Raw genomic sequence first — 10,190 nt, forward strand, 5'->3', positions numbered from 1 at the left:
ATTGCTGCTACTAGAATATAAGTTCCTTAAGGACAGGGATCATGTCTGTTCTCTTTACTTCTCCAGCCCAAGCACATATAATAGCTCATGGCATACAGTAAGCACACATAACATCTTGAAGGCATTAAAGAATAGCCCAGAGGGGCTTCCCTGGTGGTGCAGTGGTTGAGAGTCCGCCTGCCGATGCAGGGGACACGGGTTCATGCCCCGGTCCGGGAAGATCCCACATGCCACGGAGCGGCTGGGCCCGTGAGCCATGGCTGCTGAGCCTGCGCGTCCGAAGCCTGTGATCCGCAACAGGAGAGGCCACAACAGTGAGAGGCCCGTGTACCGCAAAAAAAAAAAAAAAAAAAAAAGAATAGCCCAGAGATCTATAAATGCAACTGGAAAAGCAGCTCTGTTTTGATTGGGGCACCTCACAGGAGCCACACAAAGCCCAAGGTTGACTCAGACGAGGAAGAGCGGGATGGAGGGGTAGTCTACACACAGGCTTAGAGGCTGGGATGGGGAGCTTGCAGGGCGGCTGAGCAGAGCGCTGGGGTGCAGCAAAGAATAACTATGAATCAGCTCACGTCACTTTCTGGAAAGGCCTTGGGGTCTGATGGGAAGGATCTTACGCTCTCTCTCTCCTCCAGCCCAGTCCCGTGAACTCATCTTAGAGTCTGAAGAGAATGACTTTCAAGGATTTTAGTATTTTATGGCAATTCTGTGACTCACAGTTCTTTCAGACTGACATGGTAGGGCAAGGCAGGCTATGCACCAGGGCCTAGAGTACAGCCTGGTGATGATCACCCAACAAACATTTATTATGTTGAATAAACTAGCGTTTGTTAAAAATTGAAAGAATCTTTGAACATGATGTTCCTTTGAAATTACATTCTGACATGATTTATGAGCCAGATTATTGACCTTATTAACCTGGTCTGGCATCTGTGAGCCATTATTTGAACTTTACTGGCCCTTTTGGCACTTTATGACAATAGGATATTCTAAAAATCAATCTAGCCTGGAAGGAATGAGCCATTCAGAATATTGAAAAGAATGTGTCACAGGGCTGTGCAAAACCCCTGGAAGACAGGGATTCTTAGGATAATCTGAACAAAGGAGATGTTACGGGAATGGGATGTAGCCTCCCTACTTTCAAGGGTATTATAACACTAAATGCTGAGTAAAAATACTGATTTACTAGTTCAGCATTTCTCCGACATGATTTTGAAGTCACAATAAAACACGCCTTTCACACTACAGCATATGGAAGCTGAAAGTGAATCATGGTACCAGATCCGCCACTTTGCTAAAATAAACAGGATTCCGCTATCCACTGGCAGCCTCCCTCCCGCTAATGAAGTGGATTAGAATAACCCCCTGGTTTGAATATTCAGACTTCAACCACCCACCTGTCAGGTAAATGAGTGTAGGCCAGTAACCTTTGGCTCAAACTGAAGTTATCACCTTGAACATGCACATTTATAGATGCCTTCAAATATAGAGCTTTGATATCTTTACAACCAAGTTTTCTGATTAAACTTTAAGGCAGACTTTTACTGTGAGGCCCAATCTGTCCTTTGAGCTTTCACTGTTTCACTTCCATGGAGACTGGTGGATGATAGAAATAACTCCAGCAACATGGAAGTAGATCAATCACCATATTGTTTGTCCACATGTATAGAGCTCTTAATAGGGTCAAGCTGTAGATATATTTAATTGAAACAGTCAACATATAAAAGGAAACCTACGAAACACTCTTTCGAAATGATTAGACTTCAATTCAGTCAAGAATCCGTCCCCATTCTTACTACTGCTGCCTTAAAATGGTACAACTTCTCTAAATGTGTTGAGTTTTAGTTTTTGCACCTTTAAAATGTAAATGTTAGTACAGCCCTGTTGTGGGGATGAAATAAGAGGATGTATGTAAAATAGATTACTTCCAGCCCTCAATAAATGGTAACGATTAATTTTATAAAATTTTATAAATAAGAAAGCTTTGATTTAACAGTTAGTCCTATGTGTGAATTGAGCTTATAAGATGCTCACAAATCGAGTTGATAATTAACTGATTTTTTTGTTTTGATACTGATAGTTCCATTTTCCATGATGCCCAGCTATGGGAAATCTGATTTTTTTTTTCATTTGACTTAATGTTTTCAACTCAAATTACAGGGGTCTTAGATATCTATGAGAAAAAGCCAAGGATGAGTATTAAATGAGTTCAAGATAAAAATAAAAGAAAGGCAGAACTTTATTGTTTTACTAGCTACATGTCTTAGAAGTTCTAGAAAACTGGTAAAAGCTAAATTCATACCTTTCATAGGTTAATTTGAGTATACAATATTCCTTATTTCTGAATATTTCTGGCCCCTTGGACCTAGAAGTATGGACAGATAGAAGGGTAAAAAAAGGGCTGTAATCCACTTGTTTGCTTCCAAAGGATTCAAAATTACATATATTCCACCATGATCACTGTATCACTGTCAAAGAGAGTCAGTATAGATGGGAAGATGAAAAATAGTTCCTTTCGAGAATGGGATGCTTTTGAGAGAAAAAAACAAAACAAAACTATACCTAGAGAAAAAATATCCTATAGCTTCCATTTCATCTTTTAATAAAACAAAATGAGATTAAAAAATCTAATAACGTTTGCTATGCTAATAACATCACTCAGTATTTCAAACATTATATAATGTTCTTACGTAAGCAAACAATAAGGACTATTTTGTATATATGATAAATGCACGTATATCAAATAATTTTTTCTAATTAATTAAAAAACACTTTTTTTTAGACATTCCCTCTTGTGTCCTAAAACATTTCTGTAAGGGAGGCAGAAAAGACCAGTGCTTTGAAAGAGCAGTGATCCAGGAGCTGGGAAATAGCACAACTCCAGGGTTAGTCTGTGTGCGTGGACTTGGACTCAGTGACTTCGAGGTCCTTCCCTTCCCAAGAACCATACACCTCCAGCTCTCCATCTAAAGTGGGCGCACCCTCTGAACCGGGTCATGCACTAGACCACCACAGGGGGACGGGTCCATCTCAGTGGGATGTTTTATTTACCATCCCCTTTTATCCACATAACCTTGGCATCACAAGAAGGTAAAAGTTACAAAGCCACTGATGGATCAGGGTTTTACCTGAAAAAGACAATCATGTTTTTAATAGATATCTGGGACAATCATCTAACTTTAATAGTTGAAATGCACTGAGACGTTTCAGCTTATGCTTCACTTATGTTCATATCACCTATGAAAAGCATCTCACGGTGACCGTACGATGCCATTTAAAGAAAAATAAATTTATTTATTTATTTCTTTTTGGCTGAGTAGAGTCTTTGTTGCTGCACGTGGGCTTTCTCTAGTTGCACCGAGCTGGGGCTACTCTTGGTTGTGGTGCGTGGGTTTCTCGTTGCGGTGGCTTCTCTTGTTGCGGAGCATGGGCTCTAGGCACGCGGGCTCAGTAGTTGTGGCATGTGGGCTCAGTAGTTGTGGCTCGCGGGCACTGGAGAGCAGGCTCAGTAGTTGTGGTGCACGGGCTTAGCTGCTACGCGGCATGTGGGATCTTCCCAGACCAGAGCTTGAACCTGTGTCCCCTGCATTGGCAGGCGGACTCTCAACCACTGCACCACCCGGGAATGCACGATGACATTCTAACTCTCACTGCCTCCTCTCTGTCTGCAGACATTTCTTGGGGGCCATGTGGATGGCTAGGGCCTAGTGATAAAAGATGAAAATGGCCCTGCCCTGAGGTAGCTTTTAGTTTAGTTGGAAAGACATATGGATGCATAATAACCATAAATTGGTGACAGAGATGAGTTTTGTGGTTACAGTAGCCTGTGGTAGGTAGTGGGCCTGGGGAAGGGTTTCTGGTCTAGAGTCACTGCCCAATAAATGCAGAAAGGATGAAATTAAGCTCTTCAGTTTAAGGAGTGCTTTTGGGGTTGTGGGTTCTTCATTCCAGGAATGAATGCACAGAGATTAAAAGGTCTCAGGCCCTTTTATACTGAAAATAAGTATAAAATAGCTTAAAACAAGATAGGCCTCCAATAGATTAATTCTGGAGGGCTGATTGAATATAGCCTGCACGCCAAAATTATCAAAACTGAAGTATTAAATGGCACACACACACACACACACACACACACACACTACAACATTTATATGTTTTTGAAAAAAAAATTGAGGTTGGTAGCCACTTTTTACCAAGAGCTGATTTTAACTGCAGCTAATAAATGTGTACATTGAAACTATAAGAACAAGTACATATCTTAAAGAAACAACTAAGGGCACATTTCAAAATCAAACTTGACAAAGTGTAACTATTCCTACCCTAATCACAATTATTTTCAGAACAGTTCTGTATATGTGTTGATGCATTTATACTGTGTTCCTTTATATGATTAACCCCAAATAATAATTTCATGCTTTTTATTTTTATGGAGAGAAAATGTGTTCCAGGTGCCCTTACAAACTCAGAATGTATGTCATATTTACATCACATATCAACACGGAAATAGGAACCAGGCACACATTTGCATATTTACATAGGTAAGTATATATAAAGCAGATAGAACATGAGCAATTCACAGACATTCCTGCAGAAAATATGCTTATAACTCCGAGTTACTCTATAATCATATTGTATTATTAATTTCCTTCACTCACAGCACAGAGGGCATCTCTCCAAAGTTGTAGAGCACTCGTAAAAAAGGCAGGAGGGGACACCATAGCCATTTGACAACCCTGCTTCCTGCCTGGCTCCTTGGAGCCCAAAGTCCAACACAGCAGAGGGCCCCATCCCCACACGTACCTGGCTGAAACTCTGGCCTGCACCTCGGGCTTGTGCGCTGCGGGCTGGGAGCTGCGACGGGGCTGTCTCACCCAGGGCCAAGGTCTGGTTGCTATGGTAGCTGGCTGGATACTGGAAGGACCCTTCAGGTTTGGAATTGAGCTGGAGTGCACTCTGGGAGAGCAGGCTGGGCCCTGCATTGAAAGTCATTTAGAGCAGTAAGTGACAGCTTCAGTGAAGCAGAAATGACATGTATTATTTATTGAAGAGTAGCCTAGAATTATAACACGCACATGATTCTGCCATCTATGCTTTGAATTCTGAGAACTAAAATGACCGTATAATTCGACTCCAGGTCTTAAGTGGGATTTTTTTTTCTTTTGGTGGTTTAAGAGTTCTCCAAAGAGTAGATTTTTTTTCAAATGATCTCATCCTGACCTACATAAAGACATTTCTAACAAGACAAATTAGTTAATCAAGCAGTTGTTTTTATATCAGACAATATCGGAAACATTTGAAATAACTGAAAGGTCTACCTTTTGATACGTGTTAATTGCATTAATATAATTATATCTCTTACTTAATTATCAGGATGCTAAAACACTCAAAACCTTCCAATCAGTAACACATTCTCTCGTATAAATAGTGATGTAATACCTCAATGCCTGAAGGGTAGACAGTATGTAAAATATTAATGGCTCTCATACAACGTAGAATTCACCCTGATCTCACATGATCTCTGATGGCTGGTTATCTTTGCCATCACAGCAACGCACAGTAGGAGAACAAAGAGGAGATACAGTGTTTAAATCGGTGCCGCTAACGTGGCTGGTACTACAAGTGATGGAGAAAGGAGTTCCTGGCCTCATTATTTAATCATACGTTGTATGAGAAAATGTGGTTTATTTTCTTACTTTCTTTTTAGATGGGATCTTTGCCACAGTTTGCCCATTTCCTTTGTAAGCAAATTTTCTTTAATCAAATTTCATACTCACTTTGGGAATGAAAAGAAGTATAGAAGAGTGTAAGTATACTACTACTTTTTACTGTGTGTGTTTGAGAGGGGACTGGGGTAAGTAGAGTGAGTTGGGTGGGGGAGGGAGGACGTGACATCACAAGTTTTCTCATGTTATCTTAACCATCATACAAAGCCACTTCTTTTTTGAAGGAGGGTAATTATATACACATGGATTATGGTATAATCATTATCCCATCCTTAATCTGCCTCTTTGGATGTTTTTTAGACAATAGTATAATTTCTAATAAGTATAAACAAACTTCAAGTTCCTTACTTCTTTCTTTCTAAGGACAGAACATGTTTTATTTATTTCAAATGAGACTTCAGATTTGACATGACATGGGCCATTTTTTTTGCGGGAAAATAACATGTCTTCTCTTAATAAGCATAGGTTCACATAACCTTTGCCTTCAAGACCTTACCCTTCCCTCTAATTCCTTGATGGAATGTCTAAAAATTGCAAAAATAGTTTTTCATCATCAGATATTGGATAATAAGTCAATTAGCTAAAATAGGTAAGACCTGGTATTTCGGAATCTATACAGTTTCTGGAAAAAAAGTCAAGCAAGGAAATAAAACCATTTCCATCCAGTCCCAATTTCATCATGAAGGGCATAACAAAAGTACAGTTATAATCCTTTTTCTTGCAATTTAGAAAACAGAGTCCCAAGAAAATAGTACATACCAGATGGTGAAGTTTGTGATAGCTTGCAAAAAATCATTTAATCCATACTAATGGTATAATAGGGCTAATCACCAGAATATAATGCATCTACGGGGAGTGCATTCAGAGTTTCATTCTGGATGCCAAGAACATAGTTTCCCCACTGCTGCTGTTGAAGCTGTCAGGCATGGAGACGGAGTCAAGGGGTGATCTCTGATGCCCAGGCCATGGGCAGGCTGAGATGTGGGAGAGCCTCTGGAAGGGAAGAAGGACCAATGATGGGGCAGAGGCAGATGGGAACTGACTGCAAAATGGAGGAGAATGAGGTAGGTACTGGGACGACACTGATGAACTGTAGCCAAGGGCTTTCCCCCTTGTCCCTATCCTCCTGGAGGTCACTGCTCAATGGAGGGGAGTGAGTCACGGCAGAATAAGAGGGGGCCTTTAAGGTTAGTGGTCAGCATTCTACCTACCAATGGGCAGCTTCCCACTGAGACTCCTTTGGCTATTTCTTTCAGGACAGTCCACCCTGACACAATGGCTTGCACTGGCCATGTCCCCTCCTCCACGATAATGCATCTCCAGGGCAATGAAAGGTGAAACAGATACAATAGTGCAAAGACTTTTGGAGATGTCAATAAAATGGAAAAAAACCTTTACTGTCATATAAATAATTTAACAATCTATAAAGCAAAAACATTGCATGTCCTGGTTATTTGCTTTTTTAAAGAGATGATGTGACTTTGCTCTGATGAACTTGCATATGTAGCTAGCAAGTCAAACAAAGTTGTCAATTCTGAATAGATTCATAAAATAGTCTCTAGAAACCTACAAATGCTCTCCAGGCAGGATCTAAAGGTGGCACTCGAGAGTCCCGTTTTTGATTTTTGTTTTTTTTAACATCTTTATTGGAGTATAATTGCTTTACAGCGGTGTGTTAGTTTCTGATTTGTAACAAAGTGAATCAGCTATACATATACATACATCCCCACATCTCCTCCCTCTTGCGTCTCCCTTGCACCCTCCCTATCCCACCCCTCTAGGTGGTCACAAAGCACTGAGCTGATCTCCCTGTGCTATGTGGCTGCTTCCAACTAGCTATCTGTTTTACATTTGCTAGTGTATATATGTCCATGCCACTCTCACTTCATCCCAGCTTACCCTTCCCCCTCCCTGTGTCTTCAACTCCATTCTCTATGTCTGTGTCTTTATTCCTGTCCTGCCCCTAGGTTTTTCAGAACCATTTTTTTTTTAGATTCCATATATATGTGTTAACATACGGTATTTGTTTTTCTCTTTCTGACTTACTTCACTCTGTATGACAGTCTCTAGGTCCATCCACCTCACTACAAATAGACAGTCCCATTTTAAAGCAATTTCAATCAAAAATATGATTTATGTGCTCCTGAAATATGCATCATGAAATAATCAAATCTGTGCATGTTTTATAGAATCAGTCGTGTATTTGATCAATACTTCATGAAAACAAACCACGATTCTCTGTCTCATTACTTGGTTCACACATGTCAAGCACGGAACCAAGATGTACTTTGACAAAGGTAATTGCGACAATAAGCAATATATCATAATATTACAACCCTGACATAGCACCTGGCAAGGACAAAACAGTCAGGACAACAGCCAAAACACCACATGCATTTTAGAATGATTTTCCCATTGCTTACTAGGTTTCAAATGGATGGCATTTATTCACTCCAATTTTAGAGAGGACGGATATACGAGAATATGAAAAAGGTTGAAATTACAGGACAATTCTTAATTAGTTTATAATAAAAGTAAAACTTACATGTAACTAACTCTTGATTAGCTTTATTAACATTACTGTGCATTGGGGTAGAAAATACAATTTTCCAGAGATTTCAAAAACATTTTTAGTTTTGGGCTTTAAATGATGATTTTTTTATTTTCTCAAGAACTTAGGACTTTCCATCAAGTCTTGTTTGGGCTAGAGGTAAAATTAGGCTGTATTCCTGAGGACATGAAGTATATCCACCACTGGGGGATGGTGACAATGTAAGAGGATTTCTTGGGATGCTCAGTGGGGACAGGAAGAGACTGGGATTTAAAATTCTAGCTAGGGAAATGGAATGTTGCCTTTAGTGTAATTAATTGCTTCAGAGGAAACTTCAACTATGGGCAACAGTCGATCACCATGTCCTATTAGGTCACCAAAAGCAGAAGCCACCCTCTCGCATGTATGCTTCCAGGACATTGACCTAAGAGGTCACAGGTGACTTCTTTGACCTTTCTGGACCTTCTCCATCTTGGGACAGTCCTCAAAGCTAAGCCCAGGGGTCCTATTCAAAATATCTCAGCCCTGGGGGCTAGGAAGGAGAGGGGAAACTGTTTACTGATGAACTGATAAAAGTCAAAAGAGTATGTGCCCCTAATCTGCTCAAGACACACTATTTCAGGGACTTCCCTGGTGGTCCAGTGGTTAAAGACTCCACGCTTCAAAGGCAGGGGGCACTGGTTCGATCCCTGGTTGGGGAATTAAGATCCCATACTCTGCATGGTGTGGACAAAAAAAAAAAAAAGACACACTAGTTCCAAATGGACAGAGGGGAGAAATTCCGAAGGAACTACAGAGTTGAGGGACATGGGGCCCGCCATTGATCCTAGAAGAGCATCTTAGTGTTATACCAATATCTTAATATGTCTTCAAATATCAATATATGAATTGACTAAAGACCACCTAGCAACCCGTGAAAAAAAATGCCCTTGTATGTTTGTCAGTATTCTGAGAAGTATAAACAGGAGTGTGGAGAGGTTAAGCGGTCGGCCAGTGTCGTACACTCCGTAAAATGAAGATGAGACCCTATTCTTGTCTTCCACCTTCAGCTCTGGGAGTTGTGGTTGGTTAACATCAAAGCATATTGAAGTCATATACACACATCAACATTTTAAGGTTGAAAAATTCTTTCATCAGTTTATTTGCGGGAGAGATCTTCATGCCTCAGATTGTGGTACTGCTTCCCCAGAAAACCTCTCCTTAGAGGTTCCAGGTGTTGGCTGGAGGAAGTCTGCTGTCCTCCAGGAGTGGGGCAGAAGTCAACCTCAGCAGATGGAAAGGCTGAAGTGTTCATTTCTTGCATAAAACTTCAGACTCACTTATAGGTTGTATTAACATACACTAAAACATATAGTCAGTTTCTCCTTAAATTAACTAGATAGTTTAGAGTTTTCCTGATTATGTGCACTCATTATCTTTACACGGATTTAAAAAAGACTTCATTTGGAATTGCTTATTCTTGTCTCCTTTAGCTAAATATTGGTCCCAGAAAACTGTAAACCTTAATTAAATTACATACTTTGAAAGTATGAAAGAAAGAAAGAAAAGGCCAGAGGTGTACAAAGTGGCATTCCCAAGTCATTATTTGGGTCACAATCATGCCAGTTGGAACAGATGTGTGTTGGAAAAAAATCCAGGGCTGGAACTCAGCAGACCTGGTGGACTCTAGTCCATTTCCACGTTTATGAAAGCATAGATGATGATGAAGATAGATGAGGAGGGGGCTTCCCTGGTGGCGCAGTGGTTGAGAGTCCGCCTGCCGATGCAGGGGACACGGGTTCGTGCCCCGGTCCGGGAAGATCCCACGTGCCGCGGAGCGGCTGGGCCCGTGAGCCATGGCCGCTGAGCCTGCGCGTCAAGAGCCTGTGCTCCGCAACGGGAGAGGCCACAACAGTGAGAGGCCCACGTACCGCAAA

At 40.9% G+C, this 10,190-nt stretch overlaps 1 protein-coding gene across 3 annotated transcripts in view; it reads right to left on the reverse strand.

The window, feature by feature from the left end:
• CTNND2 (catenin delta 2) overlaps positions 1-10,190 on the reverse strand; it is a 778,687-nt gene that overhangs the window by 414,048 nt on the left and 354,449 nt on the right. For 2 of the 3 annotated variants that reach the window (XM_029218322.1, XM_029218323.1), the window contains exon 5: positions 4,801-4,973. The exons of the other annotated variant lie outside the window; for it this stretch is intronic. In XM_029218322.1, coding sequence (XP_029074155.1) covers positions 4,801-4,973 — 173 coding nt within the window. The remainder of the gene's footprint in view (positions 1-4,800; positions 4,974-10,190) is intronic. 3 annotated transcript variants of the gene reach the window in all.

The sequence above is a fragment of the Monodon monoceros genome, unplaced genomic scaffold (assembly GCF_005190385.1).
Source record: "Monodon monoceros isolate NGI ecotype Baffin Bay Population unplaced genomic scaffold, NGI_Narwhal_1 Super_Scaffold_12, whole genome shotgun sequence".
NCBI lineage: Eukaryota > Metazoa > Chordata > Mammalia > Artiodactyla > Monodontidae > Monodon > Monodon monoceros.